Source organism: Triturus cristatus, chromosome 2_2 (genome assembly GCF_964204655.1).
Source record: "Triturus cristatus chromosome 2_2, aTriCri1.1, whole genome shotgun sequence".
NCBI lineage: Eukaryota > Metazoa > Chordata > Amphibia > Caudata > Salamandridae > Triturus > Triturus cristatus.
Genome location: NC_140582.1, coordinates 1,164,799,148 through 1,164,825,127, shown reverse-complemented (window position 1 = coordinate 1,164,825,127; position 25,980 = coordinate 1,164,799,148). Strand labels below are relative to the sequence as shown.

Genomic DNA, 25,980 nt, shown 5'->3' with positions numbered 1-25,980 from the left:
TGTCCCAGGAGAGGTTGGTCCTGACGACCGATGCCAGCGAATTGGGTTGGGGTGCGGTCTTGGGTCAGGAGTCGGTGCAGGGTCTCTGGTCTGTGCCAGAGGCGGGCATGTCCTCGAATTGGAGGGAGTTGAAGGCGGTTCTGTTGGCTTTGACTCATTTTCTGCCTTGGATCCTCCAGAGGGATGTGATGGTACGGTCAGACAACACGGTGGTGGTGTGTTATATCAACCGCCAGGGGAGCGCGAAGGTGGCTTCCCTCAATTTGTTGGCACGAAGTATAGGCCTGTGGGCGGAGTCTCACTTGCTGTCTCTGAGGGCTTTGCATCTACCGGGGATTTTGAACACGGAGGCGGATCGCCTGAGCAGGGTGTTTCCCTCCCTGTCGGACATGTGCCTGACTCAGGAGGTGTTTGGTTGCCTAATGGCTCAGTTCGGGATCCCGGTGGTGGACCTGTTTGCCGCTCCGGGGAACGCCTTGAGGGAGAAGTATTGTTCTCTGGTTCGCTCTGCGGCGGTTTGGAGGGTGGATGCCCTGTCCTTCCGGTGGGAGGGGGGTCTGCTATATGCCTTTCCTCCTATTGCTCTGCTTCCGCGTGTTCTCCTGAAGGTCAAGCGGGATCGGGCTTCTGTGATCCTGGTGGCTCCGGTTTGGTCCAGGAGGCCTTGGTTCCCTCTGTTATTGAAGTTGGCGGTGGGGCCCTGCTGGAGGTTGCCGGTGGTCCCTTGTCCCTTGTCATTTCCCCCTCTGTCTCGGGAGTGTCTGGTCCGCCTGCGATTGGCGGGTTGGCTGTTGAGAGGATGAACCTTGTGGCTTTGGGGTGTTCTCCTTCTGTGGCGGAATTTATTCAGAGGTCCAGGCGCCCTTCGACTCTCAAGTCCTATGCCCGGCATTGGGTTTCTTTTCGGTCTTGGTGTGAGGTGCGTGGGTGGTCCGCGTTGGAGGTGGATCCGGTGCGTGTCTTGGAGTTTTTGAAGGACGGGTTTGACTTGGGTCTCGCTGTGTCCTCCCTGAGGGCTCAGTGGGCTGCTGTCCGGGCCTTTCGGGGTTCGGTCTGTGACCCGGTGGTTCCCCTGGTGTCCCGCTTGTTGCGGAGTTGTTTCCTTCAGAAGCCTGTCATTCGGACCTTTGCTCCTAGTTGGGATCTGCCTCTGGTTTTGGGGGCTTTGCAGATGGCTCCCTTTGAGCCTCTGCATGAGGTGTCTTTGAGGTTTCTGACTATCAAGGTTCTGTTCCTTGTGGCTATTACCTCGGCTCGGCGGATTGGGGAGTTGGGCTCCTTGCTTTGTTCTGCCCCTTTTTTACGTTTTTTTTCCTGATCGGGTGGTTCTTCGGCCTGATCCTTCCTTTGTTCCCAAGATCCCTTCCTCTTTTCACTGCTCTTCGGATCTGGTATTGCCTGTTTTCTGTCCTGATCCTCTTTCGGAGGTGGAGGTGCGGCTGCACTGTTTGGACGTTCATAGGGCTCTGGAGGTCTATTTGTTGCGTACTGCGCCTTTTCGTAAGGTGGAATCCCTTTTTGTGACCTTTGGGCTGGCTGGTCAAGGTCTGAAGCCTTCTGGGGCTACCCTCAGTCGTTGGCTGCGGTGGGCTGTGGGTGCTGCGTATGAGGCCTGTGGGGCGTTGGCTCCTGGTTCTGTTCAGGGGAGGTCGACTCGGGGGGTGGCGGCTTCCTGGGCTTGTTTTCAGGGGGCTTCCATGGCCGAGATCTGCAGAGCTGCTACCTGGAGTTCTCCTCACACGTTTATGTCCCATTATCGTTTGGTGGTTGGGGGGACTGAGTCTGCTGGGTTTGGGGACGCTGTGTTGCGTTCTGCCCCGGTGGTGTGACTTTTATATGCTTATTAAAGTCTGTTTTTCTACTGAGTGAAGCCGATTATTGCTTTGGTATCTGCTCAACTGGTTAGGACTGGGACGGGGAGGGCTGACGAGGAGGTAATGACCGGTTACTCACCGGTAATATTCATTACTCCGAGTCGTAGCCCTCCCCGTCCCAGTCCAGGTTCCCATCCCTCCCTCCCTGTTCGGCTTCTTGTGCTTGGTTGATACAGGATGTGGAGTGGCGGGTCACGGTGCTATATGCCTCAGGGTATGGGTGTGGCCTGGAGGGAAGGGATGGGTTTCAAGTTGCTTGGGAGTGTCTGGTGGGAGGAGCTATGCTCAACTGGTTAGGACTGGGACGGGGAGGGCTACGACTCGGAGTAATGAATATTACCGGTGAGTAACCGGTCATTAAAGCACGGGCTCGGACTGTGACCGATGTATCTGTAGCAGAGAACTGTGTGCCACTCATAGGCCCTGGTTACAAACACGGCCGCATAGCTCGGTGGGTTCATGCTGCTGCTGTTCATATCTGTGTGCATACGCTTGCAGTGCCCAGGTTTTGCTCTCTCTGATGCTGGACGCTAGCTGAAACCCCTGCTTGTTAGTTATGTCTCGGAGGAGACTGAGTTTCCAATGCCAGTTATATAGCTCAGCCGGTTAATGTGTTCCAGCTGCCGAGCCCTGATAGGCCACAGAACAGTCTTGGTAAAGCAGCTCAGCGGATTAAGATGCCCACTGCAGACAAACTTCGTATACTTTACTGCACACACGCTTTTAAGCCTTAGTTTCCATCATTCGGTGGTCGTTATAAAGACTGCTGTTCAGTTACGGTAAAATAACTTAAACGTGAAATAAAAAAAATGTGGCATTAATGGATCTATTGCAAGGGACCATTCTGCCCCTCACTAAAGTGAAAGCACGTTAAGGTTTCTAGTCGTGTGTGAAGGCACAAAGCCAAGGGTTGTCCATTGATTTAGCTCAATAGTGTAAAGCCGGGCCGAGCGTTTGTGACCACTGTCCTCCCTCTCACTGGCCAATCAGCTGCGCAGAGGCAGGCGGGGTACAGGAGTTAAAGATCTTCGATGTTACCATTCAGAAACTTGAAAGCAGCTCCCTCGTGTGCCCAAAGTGCGGAGCTACGGGGTGAAGGAAGAGGGCTGTAGCTGGCACCCAGCGGCCAAGGGTGGTATTACACAGGAGGCCGATTCTTGCTCTGACGAGGCACTAGGAAATTCATTTATTTATTTAATGCAGTTCTATATAGCGCAAACTTTACCCAAAGGTGTCAAAGCGCTTTACAAAAGAACCAGATAAGTTACATAAGTACACAAGATACACTAAACACGCAAACAAGTTACTTATATACAGTTACAAAGGTACACAAGAAAGGCTGAGCACGCTAACAAGTTACATATATGCAGTTCTAACTCTAACTATTTGCATATTTATATTGGGAAAAAAATGTGTCAGCGTTAGGTTAAAACAGGAGTAAAAAGCATATTTACAAAGTTGAGCTCATGTGAGTGCTAGATGGTCGTAAGGGTCAAGAAAAGGTTGACTTATTCCAGGAAGTGCCTTTGGAGGAGGAGAGTTTAAAGATCAGTTTTGAAGGTCCAGAAAGAGGTGGTGGTTCGGAGGGATGGAGGAAGTGAGTTCCAGATTCTGGTCGCATTACCAGAGAAGGATTGCACCATAAATCTTTGCCTTTTGAAGGTAGGAGGTTAGAGCAGTACATTTTACACATGGCGTGACTGTCTAGAGCCGCTCGGGATTTTGAGTTTATTAGCCAGATAGCGAGGGGTGGAGGTGTGCAAAGCTTTGTGGGTGATACAGGCAGTCTTGTAAATTGACCTTGCTTCGATAAGAAGCCAGAAAAGAGACAACAGTAAGGGTGTGATGTGATCATTTCTTTTAGCCCCAATATGGGAAGCGAGCTGCTGAGTGGAGGATGGATTTTAGATGGGAAAGGTGGGGTTTGGGGAGGCCAGCAAGGAGAGAGTTGCAGTAGTCCAAACTGGAAAGAACCAAAGATTGAACCAAGGTTTTTAGGTCTAACTCAACAAAGAATGCCAAACCCCGAGAGAAGGCGCGGTTGGTAGCGAGCATTCTTGGCAATGATATTGATATGGGACCGTAAGTTGAGCCTTTTGTCTAGGATTTTGTTGTTGAGAATGTTCAGATTGTTCATCCAAGACTGGACAGGAGGAAGAGATGGTGAGGTCAAGAGGAGAAGGAATTCTGTTTTGGAAGGATTCAGAATTAGTTGATGAGTTGACAGCCAGTGACGGCTGGAGTTGAGAGTAGTGTTGAGGATTGGAATGTCATGAATGTAAGATACCTTTAGGTAGATTTGGGTATCATCAGCAAATAGGTGATAATGGATTCCAATTTTTTTTGGGACTTAACCCAGCGTTTCAATGTAAAGATTGAACAGTGTGGGCGCGAGGATCGAGCCTTGAGGGATGCCTTGTCCAACAGCCATTGAAGTGGAGAGACAATTTGCTATTTTGATCATCTTGGACCTGCATGAGAGGAGTGATTCGAACCATTTGAGCACTGTGCCTTCAAAACCCATTCTTAGCTTTAAAGTGTTGTGATTAACAGTGTCAAAGGCTGCAGATAGATCCAGAAGGATCAAGAGACAAGATTCATCAGAGTCAAGTACTCACAGGGCATGATCGATCACTTGAAGTAGGGCTGTTTCGGTACTGCAGCCTTGGGTAAAACCAGATTGGAATTCGTCAAGGAGGAAGTTGACCTTGATGTGTTGAGAAAGTTGCTTTGCCACACAATTTTCTGTAATTTTAGCAAGAAAAGGGAGGTTGATGATAGGGCGGAAGTTGTTGAGATCTTCCCCCCCCCCATCTTGTGTCTCAGCTCAAGCTGCAGTGGGTTCGGCTGGGCAGTGTCTAGATTCTTATCTCCGGTATGCCCACGTTTTTCACAGGTCTTTAAAGACAATTTGTATATTTACCTACCTTTGTAAACTGGTTACCAAGGCTTAGTTTTATTTCTGGTTCCAGTATCCCCTGGGTCCCCACTCTGCCTATTCCTTTGCTGTTGTGTGAGGTTGCATTTCATGAAAAGGAACATAAAGTAGGGTTGCCACAAGAAAATTGCCAGCCATGGGTTGTTTAAAGAGCCTGCAAAGATCTCGTCTTGACTAAATAGAATTTTAAATAAAAAATGATGCATTCATTTGTAATGTCACTTTTCTCTCTTTGTTCCCTTTAATTATCAGTCATGGCAGCCCTAGAACACAATTAAAAGTCCTTTTCATTTCTATTTGCTGTTCGAAGTATGCACAGATAAGTGCTGAAAATACGGCTTTAGGTAGGTGACTGTTTATTTTGTACCGTCTGGGACATCAAAATAATGAGCTGGCAACCCTATCATAGGACAGGAAGTTTGTTGCAGGAGCAGCACATTATTTATTTTCTCCACCCTCGATCTCTGATTAATGCCTTCATAGCAATAGTTTAACTTGTATCTTAAACCCTACGCCGCCGTCAATAACATGCTGAATTACATCGAGTGTTGTCTCAATGCAGGGTGCATTCCCAGACACAATCCTCATTCTCGCCCTTCGCTTTCACGCTCACCCTGCACTCACAGAGATCACAATGCACTCACACTGGTCACCATGCACTCACACCATTTACCCACTCACCCTGCACTCACAGTGATCACTGTACTCACAATGCACTTGCGTTGTTCACCCTGAACATCACCCAGCACTCACACTAGTACACTACTCACCCTGCACTCATGTGACATCTCCCTCACCTGTCCCCCTCACTGCTAAATCTGCAGAACACCGCCGCCAGACTCGTCCTCGGCATCCCCTGACATGAACACATCACCCAGCACCTATGAAGACTCCAAAGAGTCACCTTCAAAATCCTCACTCATGCCTACCAATGCCTACACAACAACGGACCCAAATACCCCAACAACAGAATCAACTTCCACATACCCAAAAGAAACCTCCGATCTTCCATCCTCGCACTGGCCGAAACCCCACGCATCCACAGAGCCAAAGCAGGCGGAAGATCCTTCTCCTACATTGCAGCCAAAACCTGGAACGAGCTACCAGCAGACATCAGATGAGCCCCCTCCCTGCACACTTTAGGAAGACCCTCAAGACCTGGCTCTTCGGCTAGACAGATCTACGGACCCCCCCACCCCCCCCCCCCCAGCGCCTTGAGACCCTCACGGGTGAGTAGCGCGCTTACAATTCTCTGATTGATTGATTGATTGAATCTCACTCAAATAAGCCCATGACTAACTATGCATTAATTCACCCCACTCTGCACTTGCATCCGCACCCAAATTCATATGGTCACCTCACTCACCCTGCAGTCACTCCTCTTACCCTACTCTCACACTGTCGCATTGCTCACCGTGCACTCACATGGGCACTCCTGTCACCCACACAGTGCAGAGGGCTAATGTTCCTGCTACATGCAGATCACATGTACCATGCAGGTCACAAAACTGAGTGTGAGTAAACTATGAGTAGCGCTATAAAAAATGAAATATTTGTCAGAAAGGTGCTATAGAGCGATGAGGTGGATTGTTGGTGAGTGGTAGTGAGGGAATTTATGGCGAAGGAGGAAATGGGGGAGGGGCGCCAAAAAAGACTGTTGCACCGTGTGCGACCAGTGCTAGGGCCAGCCCTGGCTGGGAGTGTTAGCTCCCAGAGGCGGCTCCTCCGCTATGGCGGAGAAGCGTCGCTCCACTGCTTTCAAGCAATGGAACGGAAACATAAAATGATAATAACTTTAAGTTATTATCATTTTATGTTTCCTTTGCAAATGGGTTGGTGGGGCTGCGCTGCTCTGCTCCGGGAGCAGAGGAGGGGAGGAGTGGTATGCCCACTCCCAAGTGCGCAATGACTGTTAGGTCGGCCTTCTTGGGCTGCCCAAACAGTCATGGGCACTCTCCCCTTCTCCATGCAGGCTGCAATACAGCCTGCGTGGAGAACATGCCCACCCCTACAGCCACTGACCGTGCACCATGTCACAGCACTCAGACCAATCACAATGCTGCAATGCAGCGTTGTGATTGGCTTAGAGGAGGAAGCCTGGCTGCCTGTTTCCTGTTCCTGAAATTGGAAGCATAAGGAGGTGCAACTAGGAGAAATGTTTTAATGCTCCTCTTAGCTGCAAACCACTTTCACGGATTCTGCATTTTTACTCTTGCTATTTGGGTTTTCAAATTAGATTGTATCAAAATGACCAGCCCCTCCCTTCATCGATCCATTTATCCATCCAAACCCATCCATCCAAGCACCTGTACCCATCCATCCGACCGTCAGTTCATCCATCTGCCCAGCCTTCCATCAGTCCATTCACCCGCGGTCCATCCGTGCACCCACCCGCCTCTTCGTCCAAGCTTTGACCTTCTTCCCATTGAGAAGACCTTGGGGTCCCCAAGCAGGATTTTCCATCAAGTCACTGTGACATCTGCGCTGTTTCCACTCATCACACATACTACTGATGGTCTCACAGAGACGTCTGCGCTGTTTCCTGTCTCCACTCATCACACATTCCCCTGATGGTCTCACAGTGACATCTGCACTGATTCCTGTCTCCGCTCGTCACACATACATCATTCTCAACTGCAAGCCCATCATTGTTGACAGTGCCAGATCTCTAGGTGTCATCCTAGACAAAAGGCTCAACTTACACTCCCATATTAATACCATCGCCAAGAATGCACGCCACCAACTGCACCTTTTCTCGGGGGTTCGGCACTTAGATCCTGAGCAAGACCTAAAAACCTTGGTCCAGTCTTTTGTTCTTTCCAGATTGGACTACTGCAACTCTCTCCTTAGTGGCCTCCCCAAATCCCACCTTTCCCCTCTAAAATCCATCATCCACTCAGCAGTCCGCTTCATATATAGGGCTATAAGAAATGATCACATCACACCCTTACTGTTGTCTCGTCGCTGGCTTCCTATCGAAGCAAGGTCAAATTACAAGACTGCCTGTATCACCCACAAAGCCATGCACACCTCCAACCCTCGCTATCTGGCTAATAAACTCAAAATGTCAGGCGGCTTTAGACCTTCACGCAATGCGGACAACTTACTGCTTGAACCTCCTACCTTCCAAAGGGAAAGATTTATGGCGCAATCCTTCTCTGGTACTTCCTCCATCCCTCCGAACCACTGCCTCTTTCTGGACCTTCAAAACTGATCTTAAAACTCTCCTCCTCCAAAGGCACTTCCTGGAATAATTCAACCATTTTCTTGACCCTTACGGCCATCTAGTACTCACATGAGGTCAACTTTATACATATGTATTTTACTCCTGTTTTAACCAAACGCTGACACCGTTTTATTTTTAACAATATAAATATGCAAATAGTTAGAGTTGGAACTGCATATATGTAACTTGTTAGCGTGCTCAGTCTTTCTTGTGTAACTGTATATATGTAACTTGTTAGCGTATCTTGTGTACCTAATGTAACTTACCTGGTTCTCTTGTAAAGCGCTCTGATACCTTTGGGTCAACTTTTCGCTATATAAAACTGCATTAATTAATTAAATAAATAATAAACATACCCCAGATGGTCTCACAGTGACGTCTGCGCTGTTTCCTGTCTCTGCTCGTCACACATACCCCTGGAGCTCTCCAGCTTTACTTTTTCGTTCTAGACTATCTTCCTTACTAGACTCTCTTCGGTACTAGACTATCTTCGTTACTAGACTATCTTCCGTACTAGACCAGTTTCCGTTCTAGACTATCTTCGGTTCTAGACTATCTTCGATGGGGAACAACCTTTACAACACAACTTTTACAACGCACTACCTTTACAACACATTTTTTACAACGCATAATCCATTACAACGCATGACATTACAACGCATGACACTACAACGCATTTTTAAAAACTACCTTTACAACGCATTCCATTACAACGCATACTACCATTACAACGCATACCATTACAACGCATAATATTACACTACACTATCCAACACTTACCCTACTGTTGCACCCCCTGGAGTTAGAATAGTAATTTTTACCCCTATACTATCCAACACTTACCCTACTGATGCACCCCCTGGAGTTAGAATAGTAATTTTTACCCCTATACTATCCAACACTTACCCTACTGATGCACCCCCTGGAGTTAGAATAGTAATTTTTACCCCTATACTATCCAACACTTACCCTACTGATGCACCCCCTGGAGTTAGAATAGTAATTTTTACCCCTATACTATCCAACACTTACCCTACTGTTGCACCCCCTGGAGTTAGAATAGTAATTTTTACCCCTATACTATCCAACACTTACCCTACTGTTGCACCCCCTGGAGTTAGAATAGTAATTTTTACCCCTACACTATCCAACACTTACCCTACTGTTGCACCCCCTGGAGTTAGAATAGTAATTTTTACCCCTATACTATCCAACACTTACCCTACTGTTGCACCCCCTGGAGTTAGAATAGTAATTTTTACCCCTATACTATCCAACACTTACCCTACTGTTGCACCCCCTGGAGTTAGAATAGTAATTTTTACCCCTATACTATCCAACACTTACCCTACTGATGCACCCCCTGGAGTTAGAATAGTAATTTTTACCCCTATACTATCCAACACTTACCCTACTGTTGCACCCCCTGGAGTTAGAATAGTAATTTTTACCCCTATACTATCCAACACTTACCCTACTGTTGCACCCCCTGGAGTTAGAATAGTAATTTTTACCCCTATACTATCCAACACTTACCCTACTGTTGCACCCCCTGGAGTTAGAATAGTAATTTTTACCCCTATACTATCCAACACTTACCCTACTGTTGCGCCCCCTGGAGTTAGAATAGTAATTTTTACCCCTATACTATCTAATACTTACCTTAAATGTAATTTAATATAATGCGTTGTAATGGTATGCGTTGTAAAGGTAGTATGCGTTGTAATGGCAATGCGTTGTAAAGGTATTTTTTAAAAATGCGTTGTAGTGTCATGCGTTGTAATGTCATGCGTTGTAATGGATTATGCGTTGTAAAAAATGCGTTGTAAGTGCATGCGTTGTAAAAGTGTGCGTTGTAACGTCATACATCCATCTTCGATACTAGACTAGTTTCCGTACTAGACTAGGCTGCCTGCCTTTTGCATACCTGCCAACTCACATGGTGCCACCGTGTGACACAGGATATCGGCTCCCATCACACGGTCTCCCAGTGAGGAGCCGATATCACAGGGTGACAGGGAAAACAAGCTGAAAACCACAGTAAATAGTGGTTTTCCAGCTTGTTTTCCGAGGCTTTGACTGCCAAAGTTTAATAAGGGGTGTGACAACTAAGACATTCTGGGCCTTATTTACAATAAAGTGACTCAGCACGGTGCCGCAGGATTTTCCTGTGCCGCACTGAGTCACTTACAAAGCACAGAAATGCGTGAAATGTACAACAATATGACAAATCCTTGTGCTCCCCCCTGTGCTGGTGCACAATTGGCTGCCATGTCCTGACGCAGGCACCTTTGCACGGTGCAAAGGTGCCTGCATTGCGGGAGATTGTTTTTGTGCATGAAGGGATACCTTCCTGTACAAAAACAATCACTAGACGTCGTTTTTCTGCAGCATGCATAGAAAGAGGAAAAAACGAGGAGAAATTAAAACATTTCTCCTAGTTGCACCTCCTTATGCCTCCCCTAGGGAGACGTAGCATTCTGACACATTCCCAGGTTTACGATTTCTCATAAATCTGGGAAAGTGTCAGGTTCCATGGGTGTTGCGTGGGAACACCCACAGTAAAACCCATGGAACGCCCCTTTCACGCACAGTGCTGCATGTAAAGGGGCCGTATTTACAAGGACAGGAAAAGCCATGCAGGGTGGCTTCTCGTGTCCTTGTAACTAGGGGCAGCCAGTTGTGCTGCCGGTGCGTCACAGAAAGAGATGCATCGGCGGCGCAAGGGGCTTGTAAATATGCTCCTCTATACTGTGAGAACTGACGTACGTCTTCTCTCCTCTTTCCCTCAGCCTACAGGACGGTGTGTGCAGTCAACGGGCCACTGGTGATACTGGACAATGTGAAGGTACGTATGAGCATGTAACGGGACTCTTTGTACAGTGCTTTATGCCATCCTTGTGTAGCTTTTAAGCGCACCTGTCTATCTGGTTGAACCAACTGACGTGCATGAATCTGCATTGCTACTTCGCTGCAGTTCCTATATTAACAATGACAATATTTATGTTAAAGAAGGAATAACAAATGTATTATTTTAGGACAGATTATGCTACAAAAGCTATCACAATCCAAATGTTGCCATGGTTAAACCGTAGCACTTTCTCTGCAGGTTTGCACATTGCTTTGGCCTTCCCAGTTTTAGACAATGTAGGCATGTTAGAACTGGGGGTCTAGTTGGCAGAGGTAGGTACCTTTGACCAAATAGGGACCCTTGCTTCTTGTCAGGGTAAGGGGCTACACTTCTAAAATAACCCCTGCTCACCCCCTTGGTAGCTTGGCATGAGTAGACAGGCTTATCTCAGAGGTAGTGCGTAAAGCATTTGTGAACACATACAGTAATACAGTGAAAATACTACAAATGGACACCACACCAGTTTAGAAAAATAAGTAATCATTACTAGACTTAACACAAGACCAAACGACAAAAATCCACAATACTGTAATCAAAAATAGACTTTTAAAATGGTAGAAATAGCTCAGTTCAATGTAGATGGTAAATGCGACACTTTACTCTCAAAGTACCTTAGATGCGTCACGCAAAACAAACAAAAGGGTCGCAGGGAAGTGGATGCGCCGTTCCTTACACTCAGGGGAGTGGATGCATCGGTTCCTTACTGCTGCGCAGGGGAGTTGAGGCTCGCTTCCTTACTGTGTGGGGAGTTGATGCGTCTTTTCTTACTGCGGCCCGGTGATGATGCGACAAGATGGAGCCTCGATGCGATGTGACGATCCGGTGCGATGCGACAAAATAGCGTCCTTGATGCGATGCGACAATGTTGGATGCGATGCGTGCACGCCCGATGGCTGTGCAGCGAACTCGGTAACTTCTGAGCCGCGACCGGCCCTGTGACATGCTTCTCCGGTGATGCAACATGCTTCGTCGGTGATGTGACGGCGAACAGCTGTGGCGGCGGCGGCACACTACTTCGGCAGCGACGGCAACTGCTGCGGCGGCGACACACTTCTCCTCATTGCGTCGCGCTTCCAGCTCCCAGCGACACGCAGTCTTCCCAGAGAGCCCAAACAACAGTAGGCACCTCTCTGCAGGTAGAATTCCCAGCAAGGAAATTCAGGGGGAGCTGGTGGTGAAGTCTTTGTGTCCCTGAGACTTCAGAACAGGAGGCAAGCTCAGCTTCAAGCCCTTGGAGATCTTCTTCAAGATAGTAAAAGTACACACAAAGTTCCTTTTCTCCTTTCCTTGGCAATAAAGTAACCAATGCAGGCCAACCCCAGAAATAGCAAAACAGCACAGGGGCAGTCTCCTTCAGATTTCTTGGTTCTTCTCCTTAGCAAAGGTTTGTCTTGATTCCGAGAAGTGATCTAAGGTTCTGGGGTCTGGGCCCCAATATTTATACCAGTAAATCCTTTGTCCTCTGAAGGCAGAGGGTGCTTGTGCCCAACCCAAACCAGTTCTGTGCAGCTTCCTGGGAGGAGGTGGTGACAGCAATGTTTAATAGCAGACCAGGCCCAGGTAGCTGAAAGGAAAACTCCTCCCCCTACTCTCTATTCTATGAGTGCTCAGGTCAGTGAAAGGAAATCTCATCCACCTACTCTCATTTCAATGCAGGTCCTATTCAGCCCAGCCCTGACCCATCAGACTGCTGGAGCCAAAGCCCTCTCCAGCCCCCTGTCACTCACAAACCAGAGATGGAATACACAAACCTAGCAGAGGCATGCTTCATGGTTAGGAAAGAAAATACCTACTTTCTAAAAGTGGTATTTTCAAACACAGAATGTAAAAATCACCCACACTAAAATATGTATTTTAACATTCTGAGGTCAGGCATACTAAACTTTATTTTCCTATCTTGTTCCCTGGGTCAGTTATGATTATAAGATGTTATAATAAAACTACCCATTCTGGCCTATGGGAACAGATAGCCTTGCAACAGTGAAAAACAAAATTGGCTGTAATTCACTATTAGGACATGCCACACACATGTCCTACCTTTTACATACAATGCACCCTGCCCTTGGGCCTACCTTAGGGGTGGCTAATATGTAGAAAAGGTAAGGTTTATGGACTGGCAAGTGGGTGCACTTGGCAAGTCGACACAGCAGTCCCAGGTTGCACACAGGCTCTGCAATGGCAGGCCTGAGCCATATTTTACAAGATGCTTCTGTGGTGGCACAACCAGTTCTGCAAGCCCACCAGCAGCATTTGATTTACAGGCCCTGGGTACACAGGGTGCACTGTACTAGGGTATGACAAGTACATCAAATAAGCCAATCATGGAGTCACTAATCTATTACAACAATTTACAATAGGGAGAGCAAATGCACTTTAGCCCTGATCAGCAGTGGTAAAGTACCCAGAGTCATAAAAGCAACAAAAACAGGTCAGAAACAATACAGGAGCAAGGTAAAAAAGTTCAGGGATGACCCTGCAAAAAGGGTCAAGTCCAACAAGGCATTTTTCGCACTTTAGGTTAGACTTGCTTATTGCTGGCCTAGCAAAGCCTGTATAAATGACTGCAGTATATGTGAGATAAAGTTTTACCATAATCGATAACTTTACTTCAAGATTTTATCTATTTATATGACTTGTTTTGCATCAATGTTTATGGGTTTTTATTAACTAATAAACAAATTTACGTACATGCCTACAAAAGCTATCATGAGATGATTCTCCCACCTTAAGAGGATTTTACATTTTCAAAAACCATTTACCATTCCTTGGGAAAACATTGCCATTAACTCAACAGACATGGCCAGTCCTTAAACAGAGATAACTGTTCCTTGAGTTGACATTGCTGTTTTTTAAAATGACATTGCCATTTTATCAACAGATATTGTCATATATTGAACAGGAATTGCCATTCCTTGGGCAGGCATTGCCACACTTTGAACAGGCGTTGCCATTACTTGAACAGACATTGCCATTTTATGAACAGGAATGGCCATACATTGCTATTCCTTGAACAGGCATCGCAATTCCCTGAACTGGCTTTGCCCTCCCTGGAACAGGCATTGCCAAACTTTGAACTGGCATTGCCATTCATTGAATAAGCACTGTCATACTTTGAACAGACCTTTCCATTTCTTGAACAGACATTGTCGTTCCTTGAACAGACATTGCCATTCAAGGAAGATACATTGCCTTTTTATGAACAGTCATTGACATTCTTTGAACAGATATTGCAAATCCTTGAATAGAAGTTGCCATTTTCAAACAAACATTGGCATATTTTGAGCTGACATTGCCATTTCTTAAACAGACATTGCCCTTCTTTGATGAGCATTGACATTTTCTCGAACAGATTTGCCATTCTTTGAAGAAACACACTCACCACATCTTCAACAAAGCAGACACAATCATCGCACCCCACCTCCGAGATATCATCAACAGCTCCGTCGAATCTGCCATCTTCCCTGAGAGTTGGAAACACGCTGAAATCAACGCCCTCCTTAAGAAGCCGACAGCAGACCCCAAGAACCTCAAGAATTTCGAGGCCATCTCCCTGCACCCCTTCCCGGCGAAGGTCACTGAGAAAGCAGTGAACAAGTAACTGACCAACTTCCTCAAAACCAACGGCTCCCTCGACCCGTCCCAGTCTGGCTTCCACAGCAACCACAGCACCGAGACCGCCCTCATCGCCGCCACCGACGGCATCAGAACCCTGCTCGACAACGGAGAAACCGCAGCCCTCATCCTCCTAGACCTCTCAGCTGCCTTCGACACGGTCTGCCACGGCACCCTAAAAACACGTCTCCACAACACAGGGATCCAGGGAAAGGCCCTGGACTGGATCTCCTCCTTCCTCACCGACAGAACCCAGAGAGTCCGCCTACCCCGTTCCACTCAGAGGCCACCAAGATCATCTGCGGCGTACCCCAAGGCTCATCACTCAGCCCGACGCTCTTCAACATCTACATGAGCCCCCTCGCCGACATCGTCCGCGCACACGACCTCAATATCATCTCCTATGCCGACGACACCCAGCTGATCCACTCCCTGACCAGAGACCCAGTCACCGCCAAATCCAACTTCCAAGAAGGAATAAGGGCCGTCGCCGAATGGATGAAGATCAGCCCCCTGAAACTGAACACAGACAAGACGGAGGTCCTCATCCTTGGACCATCCCCCTCCGCCTGGAACGACTCCTGGTGGCCTGCCGCCCTGGGCACAGCACCGACACCCACCGACCACGCATGCATCCTAGGGTTCGTCCTGGACTCATCGCTCACTATGACCAAGCAAGTCAACGCCATCTCCTCCTCCTGCTTCAACACCCTCCGCATGCTACGAAAGATCTTCAAATGGATCCCCACGGAAACAAGAAGGACTGTCACCCAAGCCCTCGTCACAAGCGGGCTCGACTATGGCAACGCACTCTATGTTGGGACAACGGCCAAGCTACAGAAAAGACTGCAACGCTTACAGAATACCTCTGCACGCCTCATCCTGGACATCCCCCGCCACAGCCACATCACCGCCCACATGAGAAACCTGCACTGGCTCCCCGTCAACAAGAGGATCACGTTCAAGCTCCTCATCCACGCACACAAAGCGCTCCACAACGCCGGACCCGAATACCTCAACAAACGCCTCTCGTTCTACGCCCCAACTCGCCAACTCCGCTGAGCCAGCCTCGCCCTCGCCACCGTACCACGCACCAGAAGAACAACAACAGGCGGCAGATCTTTCTCCTACCTCGCCGCCAAGACCTGGAACTCCCTCCCCACCCACCTCCGACTGACCCAAGACCTTCTCACCTTCAGGAGACACCTCAAGACCTGGCTGTTCGAGCAGTAGCAGCATCCTCCCCCACCCTCAGCGCCTTGAAACCCTCGCGGGTGAGTAGTGCGCTCTATAAATGTACTGATTGATTGATTGATTGATTGATGGACATTTCTTGAAAATACATTGACATTTCTTGAACAGGCATTGCCACATTTTAAACAGGCATTGCCATGACTTTAACAGACATTGCCATTTTATGAACAGGAATGGCCATAACTGGAACAGGCTTTGCCATCCCTACAACAAGCATTGAAAAACTTTAAACTGGCTTTGCCATTCATATAACAAGCACTGTCATACTTTGAACTGACATTGCCATTCCTTGAGCAGGCATTGTCGTTCCTTGAACAGACATTGCCATTCCGTGAGGAGACTGCCATTTTATGAACAGACATTAACATTCTTTGAACAGATATTGCAATTCCTTGAATGGAAATTGCCATTTCTCGAACAAACATTGGTATAGTATGAGCTGACATTGCCATTCCTTAAACAGACATTGCCATTCCTTGAAGAGGCATTGCCATTTTCTCGAACAGACTTGCCATTCTTTAAAGAAACATGAACATTTCTTGAAAAGTTCAGTACAGAAAAACTTTATTTCGGTCTATGCGACCATAAAAGTATACTAACAATAAACAGTGCATTACAATTCATGACAGTTTAAAATTGTAAAAATGATAACCAGTCCTTTTTGCAAAAATATAGTTATATCACCTCAGAAATTCAGATAAGAAAGAAGGATCTGCACTGACACATAACCAAGTCCAGTAGGCTCGTTAAAATACATGTGCGGGGTGAGTGCAAAACAAGAGACAATAACTTAGAAAGGCAAGCACCTGGTAAGACCCATCAATAGTGGCAATAAGGATACAGCTAGTATAAATAACATAAAAAATTTCATTAAAAAGTCATACAATGGCGTTTCATTATAATTAAGTTGTAGCCAACATAAGTACAAGAAATTTACACATTTTAAACCATAAAAACGTGATTTGTTTTAAAGTTAAGAGTAATAAAAAGTGAGTTAAAAAAAGCCCTAGAAAATCAGGGACAATGTGCTATTTGTTGCTGGACAGCCGTATGTAAAAAAGTCTAGCACCTACTCCACATTGAGGTCAAGAATCGCGATACAGCAAAAACAATGGGCTTACAGGTGTCGTGCTTTAAAACTCTGAATGCCTCTATATAGTGTACACACACTAGATTCCTACACAGAGGGACAAGCCAGTGCTTCCTCGCTAGTTTGTAGGCAGGGCAAAAAAAGATGACATATAGCTCTGACTCTTCCTCCCAATTACAGGCTGGACACTCTCGCCGGGACGCGTTTGACCATTTGCAGGAAAAAACACAGAGAGGCCGGGTGCTCAGTCTGAACTGGACATATAATTTTCTTGCCAAGAATGGACAGATGTCATCTAAAAAGGGCTCAAATAAATACTCGTCCTTTAAGGATAAAAATGTAACCGTCAGGACGGGCTCCCTTGCACCTACGCTAGCTTACTCATTTGGTAGGCTTTTACTACTTCGGAGCAGGAGATTGCAAAACACGCTTCCACTGGGTTGCTCCACAGGCTTGGTTTTCACAGCCTGCTACATTCTTAAAGACATTGCCATTTCTTGAACAAGCTTTGCCATTCCTGAAATAGATATTGCTATACTTTGAACAGACATTGCAATTTCTTGAAAACACATTGCTATTTATTGAACAGGCATTGCCATTTCTCGAACAAGCATTGTCTTTTTTTGACGAGACAGAGCCATTCTTTGAACAGACATTGCCATTTCTTGAACAGACATTGCCATTCCTTTGAAGCACCAAATGGCCCTGAAACAGCTAGAGGGGAAGTGGACAGCCAGCAGTGGAACCATCGATAGAACCTCCTACAAGGCTGCACCCAGACGCTACTACCAGCAGCTATGAGACACCAAGAAAAGAGTGCTAGCAAATTACATTGAAGAATGCTCCAAGATCAACTCGGTCTCGTCCTCCTGCTTCCACACCCTCCGCCTCCTACGTAAGACCTTCAAATGGATCCCCCTCGAACACAGAAAGACCATCACTCACGCCCTGATCACCAGCAGGCTCGATTACGGCAACGCACTCTATGCCAGAATAAACAAAAACCTCACCCACAAGCTACAGAACACCCAAAACGCCGCCGCAAGACTGGTCCTCAACCTGCCAAGACACTGCCACATCTCCCAGCACCTGTGCACACTCCACTGGCTCCCCATCGAAGCTAGAGTCACCTTCAAGATGCTAACCCACGCTCACAAGGCCCTCCACGACACCGGACCAGCATACCTGAATAGCCGACTCAAATTCCACGCACCCCAAAGGACCCTACGATCAGCCCAGCTCTCCTAAGCAGTGGTCCCCCGCACCAGAAAGACCAGATCAGGAGGCCGCTCCTTCTCCTTCCGTGCGGCCAGAGCCTGGAATGACCTTCCGCTCCACCTCAAACAGATAATATCGCTCCCCATCTTCGCAAGAAACCTCAAAACCTGGCTCTTCGACAGACCCCCTCCTTGATGGACTGGAACCTGTGAAACCCCCCTCCCCCCGACACCCCCAGCGCCTTGAGACCCTTACGGGTGAGTAGTCGCGCTTAACAAACACCTGATTTGATAGCTGTAAGGAGAGCTTCTCAATTGTCAAAGACTTCACAACACCCTCAGCCTCCGTCAACAACATCAACCCCTCCCAGGAACTCTGCGACGACCTATGAAACTTCTTCCACAGACGAATCACAAACATCTATTTTTTTTTTTGTTTGTTTTTTTCACCATAGTTAGTCAGACGAAATTAAGTCATTTTTCACAACGTCAATTCAGCCCACCCTCCCACCCCGGGTCCAAGAGATAACAAAGGATAATAAAAAGAACAGTGAGATAGAGGCGGTCTTAAATCCATATAAAAGCGAAAAAAAACATGAGTACAATGGAGAGAGAGAGGAAGAGATAAATAAATCACAAATATAAACAAACAATACTCAGCATATACATTATTCCTCAAAAACATTCAAAAACGAATCACAAACATCTAAGGCAACTTTGCACACTAACCTGACCCATGCAAACACTTTGCCAACCAACCAAGACATCCACCTGACCGAATGGACAACCCTTGCCAGAGATGACACAGCAACAATCATGTGGACCATCCACTAAGGAGCCCCAATGGCTCTATGCCCCATTTTGTCTACAACCTGGGATCCCCACAAATCAGCACCACCCTCACCCACATCAGGACCTCCATCACATACTCCATATGTGCAGATGACTGAAAACATGCAGAAGGTAACACCCTCCTCAAGAAACCATCAACCAACCAAATCCAACTGAGCAACGTCCAACCCATCTCCCTGCTCCAATACCCAGCTAAAGTGATTGTGACAGCCATCAACTGGCCACTCTCCACACACCTCGAGATCTACCAATGGCTGGACAACACCCAGTCAGGATTCAGAAAGAACCACACAACCTACACAAAACTCATCATGGCCACCGACAACATCCAGACCATCCTGGACTGAGGATAAACAGTGGCCCTCATCTTGCTCGACCTCTCAGCGGCTTTCAACACTGTTTCACTCTGCACTCTCAAAAGAAGACTTCACAATATTAGCATCCAAGGATCAGCTCTCAACTGGATCTGCTGCATCCTCCCGGGAAGAAACCAAAGATTGCCACCCATCATGTTAGAGACCAAGAACCTGATCTATGGAGTCCCCCAAGGATCATCCTTCAGCCCCATCCTGTTCAACATCTACATTATACCACTAACAAACATCATCAGATCCCAAGATCTCACCATCCTCTCCTACACCAATGCCCAACTCATCCCCTTCCTGATGGACAAGACAATCACCACTAGAACCAACTTCCCCAACTGCATGAGTGGATGAGAACCAACTGCTTGAAACTCAATTCCGACAAGACGGAAGTACTGGTCATTGGAAATAAGACCTCTGCATAGGACTCCACCTGGTGGCCATCGGAGCTCCGTCTTCCCTCCCCGCTCCCCGCTTCCCGCCACCACCGCTGACCCCGCCCCTTTTTTCCTTCTGTTCCCTCCCCGCTCCCGCCTCCCAGCTGCTCCGCCCACCCGCGCACTTGGCCTTATATGGCGACCGTGCGACGCAGGTGAGTGTGACCCACTTGTGGGACACCCCCGCGCCGCACGGCCACCAGCTGCTGCGTGTGCCCATTGCCTTGCCCTCTGCCTCGCTGCCTGCCTCGCTGCCGGCTGCCGGCTGACTCCGCTGTTGTTTGTTTTGGTTTTGTTTTTGCTGTCATTTGTGCCTGTTATTATTTTCTTTGTGCCCGTGTTAACGTACTGATCTCCATTTGTGCCTGCTGTATTTTTATTGTTGTTGTGTGCCAGTGTCAGCGTTTCCCTTCCTGGTTGCCCGCCTACCTCGCCGCCCTCCGTCTTCCCTCCCCGCTTCCCGCCACCACCGCTGACCCCGCCCCTTTTTTCCTTCTGTTCCCTCCCCGCTCCCGCCTCCCAGCTGCTCCGCCCACCCGCGCACTTGGCCTTATATGGCGACCGTGCGACGCAGGTGAGTGTGACCCACTTGTGGGACACCCCCGCGCCGCACGGCCACCAGCTGCTGCGTGTGCCCATTGCCTTGCCCTCTGCCTCGCTGCCTGCCTCGCTGCCGGCTGCCGGCTGACTCCGCTGTTGTTTGTTTTGGTTTTGTTTTTGCCGTCATTTGTGCCTGTTATTATTTTCTTTGTGCCCGTGTTAACGTACTGATCTCCATTTGTGCCTGCTGTATTTTTATTGTTGTTGTGTGCCAGTGTCAGCGTTTCTCTTCCTGGTTGCCCGCCTACCTCGCCGCCCTCCGTCTTCCCTCCCCGCTCCCCGCTCCCCGCTTCCCGCCACCACCGCTGACCCCGCCCCTTTTTTCCTTCTGTTCCCTCCCCGCTCCCGCCTCCCAGCTGCTCCGCCCACCCGCGCACTTGGCCTTATATGGCGACCGTGCGACGCAGGTGAGTGTGACCCACTTGTGGGACACCCCCGCGCCGCACGGCCACCAGCTGCTGCGTGTGCCCATTGCCTTGCCCTCTGCCTCGCTGCCTGCCTCGCTGCCTGCCTCGCTGCCGGCTGCCGGCTGACTCCGCTGTTGTTTGTTTTGGTTTTGTTTTTGCCGTCATTTGTGCCTGTTATTATTTTCTTTGTGCCCGTGTTAACGTACTGATCTCCATTTGTGCCTGCTGTATTTTTATTGTTGTTGTGTGCCAGTGTCAGCGTTTCCCTTCCTGGTTGCCCGCCTACCTCGCCGCCCTCCGTCTTCCCTCCCCGCTCCCCGCTTCCCGCCACCACCGCTGACCCCGCCCCTTTTTTCCTTCTGTTCCCTCCCCGCTCCCGCCTCCCAGCTGCTCCGCCCACCCGCGCACTTGGCCTTATATGGCGACCGTGCGACGCAGGTGAGTGTGACCCACTTGTGGGACACCCCCGCGCCGCACGGCCACCAGCTGCTGCGTGTGCCCATTGCCTTGCCCTCTGCCTCGCTGCCTGCCTCGCTGCCGGCTGCCGGCTGACTCCGCTGTTGTTTGTTTTGGTTTCGTTTTTGCCGTCATTTGTGCCTGTTATTATTTTCTTTGTGCCCGTGTTAACGTACTGATCTCCATTTGTGCCTGCTGTATTTTTATTGTTGTTGTGTGCCAGTGTCAGCGTTTCCCTTCCTGGTTGCCCGCCTACCTCGCCGCCCTCCGTCTTCCCTCCCCGCTCCCCGCTTCCCGCCACCACCGCTGACCCCGCCCCTTTTTTCCTTCTGTTCCCTCCCCGCTCCCGCCTCCCAGCTGCTCCGCCCACCCGCGCACTTCGCCTTATATGGCGACCGTGCGAACGCGCAGCGGTCACGCGCAGCGGGCGCGCCGATTGTGCGCCGAAGGCGCGCCAAAGGCAAGCCCGTCTACGCCCGTCCGCGCCTGGACCGCGCCCAGTGCCAGGACCCCTGGACCTCGAAGACCCCGGCCGACCCGCCAGACGTACTCCGCCGCCACCCTCAACGCACTCAACACCGGCCGACTCCCAGATTGCCATCAAGCTACACCACGACGCACCCACGGACCTTTCAGCTGCCACGCCTGCAAATTCACCTGCATCCGGACCTGCCTCGCACCAGCAGCCGCCAAGTCGAACACCAGCAGCACCCACCTCAAGTGCATCCTGCTCAACACCCGCTCCGTCCACAGACACGCCATCGAACTCTGGAACCTCCTAGACGCCACAGCCCCTGACGTTGCCTTCCTCACAGAGACCTGGATGAACGCCTCTTCAGCTCCCGACATCGCCATCGCTATCCCGGAGGGCTACAAGATCGTCCGGAGGGACCGCAACGCCAACCAGATGGGAGGAGGCATCGCCATCATCCACAGGAACACCATCCGCATCACGACCAGCACCGACGACACCCTGACCACTGCCGAACACCTGCATTTCCAGATCCACACCGACCCGAACACCACCCTCAGAGGCACCCTGATCTACCGACCCCCGGGACCACGCACACAATTCAGCGAGGACATCGCCGACTTCGTCAGCCCGCATGCCCTCCCCTCCGCCGACTACATCCTCCTGGGGGACCTCAACTTCCACCTGGAGAAGAACAACGACCGCAACACCAGCACCCTGCTCGACAACCTCGCCAATCTTGGACTCAAGCAGCTGGTGTCCACCCCCACCCACCTCGCCGGACACACACTCGACGCAGTCTTCTCGTCCTGCACAGACATAGACTTCAGCCACGCCACAGAGCTACAATGGACGAACCACAGCTGCGTCCACTTCACCTTCAAGAGAACAACGACCCACCACCACCAGCAACAGGCCGCCCGCAGAAGCTGGAACAAGATCACAGCAGACCAGCTCGCCACCTCCCTGAGCCAGCACCCTCCTGCCAGCTCAGCGAACCCCAGCCAGGCCGCCGACAACCTCACGAAGTGGATCAGCAACTGCGCGGACGAACTCGCCCCGCTGAGGACCCCGCCCAGCAGACCCGGCAGCAAGAAAGCCCCGTGGTTCACCGACGAACTCAAGAGCTCCAAGAAGAACTGCCGAGCCCTCGAGAAAGTCTGGAGAAGGGATCCTACACCGGACAACAGAACCACCTTCAAGCTGGCCACCCGGAAGCACCACCAGCTGATCCGCGCCGCCAAGAAAACTGCTTTCAAGGACCGGCTGGACAACAACGCACACAACTACAAGGAACTCTTCAACATCGTGAAAGAGCTATCCAACCCCAGCGCAGGAAACAACGACATCACCCCATCGCAAGACCTCTGCAACTCCCTCGCTTCATACTTCCACAACAAGATTGCTGACATACACAACAGCTTCAACAACCAACAAACGCACACCAAGCCCGAACAACCACCCCTCAACATCACCCTCCACGCCTGGACCCCGATCAGCACCGAAGACACCATCCGCACGATGAACTCCATCCACTCCGGATCACCGACCGACCCCTGCCCTCACCACGTCTTCAACAAGACTGACGCTGTCATCGCACCCCACCTGCGAGACATCATCAACACATCCTTCGACACCGCCACCTTCCCTGAGAGCTGGAAGCACGCCGAACTCAGCGCTCTACTCAAGAAACCCACAGCGGACCCCACCGAACTCAAGAACTACCGCCCCATCTCGCTCCTCCCGTTCCCAGCCAAAGTCATCGAGAAGACCGTCAACAAGCAGATGGCCGCCTTCCTCGAGACGAATGGATCCCTCTACCCCTCACAGTCCGGCTTCCGAGCCAATCACAGCACCGAGACCGCCCTCATTGCCGCCACCGATGACATTCGAGCCCTGATGGACAACGGAGAAACAGCGGCCCTCATCCTCCTAGACCTCTCCGCAGCATTCGACACTGTCTACCACCGCACCCTAGTACAGCGCCTCAGCAACGTCGGAATCCAGGACAAGGCGCTGGAATGGATCATCTCCTTCCTCGACGGAAGAACACAGAGAGTCCGTCTACCACCGTACAAGTCAGAGGCCACCGAAGTCATCTGCGGCGTCCCTCAAGGATCCTCACTGAGCTCCACCCTCTTCAACGTCTACATGAGCCCCCTCGCGGCTATCGCACGCCAACACAACCTCAACATAATCTCCTACGCCGACGACACCCAGCTGATCCTCTCCCTGACCAACGACCCCGCCGCCGCCAGAGCCAACCTGCACGAAGGGATGAAAGAGGTAGCCGAGTGGATGACGACCAGCCGCCTGAAACTGAACTCGGACAAGACGGAGGTCCTCATCCTGGGCTCCTCACCCTCCGCCTGGGACGACTCCTGGTGGCCTCCCGCCCTGGGCACCGCACCCAAACCGACAGACCATGCACGCAACCTGGGCTTCATCCTGGACTCCTCCCTCTCCATGACCAGGCAAGTCAACAACGTCTCCTCGGCGTGCTTCAACATCCTACGCATGCTACGGAAGATCTTCTGGTGGATCCCCACCGAGACCAGGAAGACCGTCACCCAGGCCCTCGTCACCAGCCGACTGGACTACGGCAACGCCCTCTACGCCGGTACCACCGCCAAGCTCCAGAAGAGACTCCAGCGGATCCAGAACGCCTCAGCCAGACTCATCCTCGACATCCCACGAACCAGCCACATCTCCGGACATCTAAGAGACCTGCACTGGCTCCCCGTCAACAAAAGAATCACCTTCCGCCTCCTCACCCACGCACACAAAGCCCTACACGACCAAGGCCCGAGCTACCTCAACAGCCGAATCAACTTCTACGCTCCCAAACGCCACCTCCGATCAGCCAACCACGCCCTCGCCGCCGTCCCCCGCATCCGAAAAGCGACTACAGGAGGAAGGTCCTTCTCCTACCGGGCCACCAAGACCTGGAACTCCCTCCCGACCGACCTGCGCCTGACCCAAGACCACCTCTCCTTCAGGAAGAAGCTAAAGACCTGGCTGTTCGAGCAGTAGCGGCACCCCCCCACCCCCAGCGCCTTGAGACCCTACGGGTATGTAGTGCGCTCTATAAATGTCTTTGATTGATTGATTGATTGAACCAACACCAATACCCACCAACCACGCAAGAAATCTGTGGCTCATCCTGGACAACAAGCTCAACATGATGTGATGACACAAGACAATGCAGGGAGCACCTCCTGCTTCTATATCCTATGCATGCTACGAAAGATCTTCAAGTGGCTGCCACAGAACACCAAACGGACCATCACACAAGCACTCATCACAAGTAAACTCGACTATGACAATGCACCCTACACCGGAATCCCCAAGCAACTCCTAAACAGACTTCAGATCAACCCGAACGCTGCCACAAAACTCATACTCGACCTCCAACACCACATCTGCGTCACACAGCACCTCAAGGAGCTTCACTGGCTTTGAAATTCACAAGCACAGCCTTTTCAAACTTCTCATACACACATGCAAACACCTACCCAACACCGGGCCAGCATACCCGAACAGCCGCATACACTTTCACCAGCCAGCCAGACAAGTAATCTCTACCTCACTCTCACTCGCACACCCCACCACATTCACAAAGAAGAGCAGGAGGCCGTTCATTCTCCTACATCACACCCAAAGCATAGAACAACATCCCTCACCACATCAGAGCCACCTCCTCACTTCTGAAGTTCCCCAAGAGGCTGAAGACATGACTCTTTGAATAACTCCTGAGGACTATGCGCCATCCCTTGATCCCTTGATGTACTTCGATACTTCAACCTGACATTGCAGTTTACTGAACAGACATTGATTGCCATTCTTTTAACAGACATTGCCATTTCACAACAATGATGTGGGCAAGGTAACTTCTGTGCACTATCGTGTGAGGTATTTCAAAACACAAAGTCCAAATTGGTGCTCAAGGGATTCGAAGCAGCCACTCCACGCTTCCTAATAGGAAACAAAGCTGCTCTCAGTCACATTCAAAGTAATCCCGTAAAACTTGGGATTACTTCGAATGAAACATTGCCATTTCTCAAACAAACATTTATATATTTCAAATTGACATTGCCATTCCTTGAACAGGCTTTGCTATACTTTGAACTGACATTGTCATTCCTTGAACAGGTATTGCCTTTTCTTGTAGTAAACACAAAAAGAGGGGACCTGAGGAAATTTTATAGACCAAAGGGGACCGATTCCCCATGCTATAACTAGAAAACACAATTGACATTTCTTGAACAG

At 49.8% G+C, this 25,980-nt stretch overlaps 1 protein-coding gene across 1 annotated transcript in view; it reads left to right on the top strand.

The window, feature by feature from the left end:
• ATP6V1B1 (ATPase H+ transporting V1 subunit B1) overlaps positions 1 to 25,980 on the top strand; it is a 326,669-nt gene that overhangs the window by 172,051 nt on the left and 128,638 nt on the right. Inside the window, exon 2 of the mRNA XM_085642709.1 lies at positions 10,831 to 10,886. Coding sequence (XP_085498835.1) covers positions 10,831 to 10,886 — 56 coding nt within the window. The remainder of the gene's footprint in view (positions 1 to 10,830; positions 10,887 to 25,980) is intronic.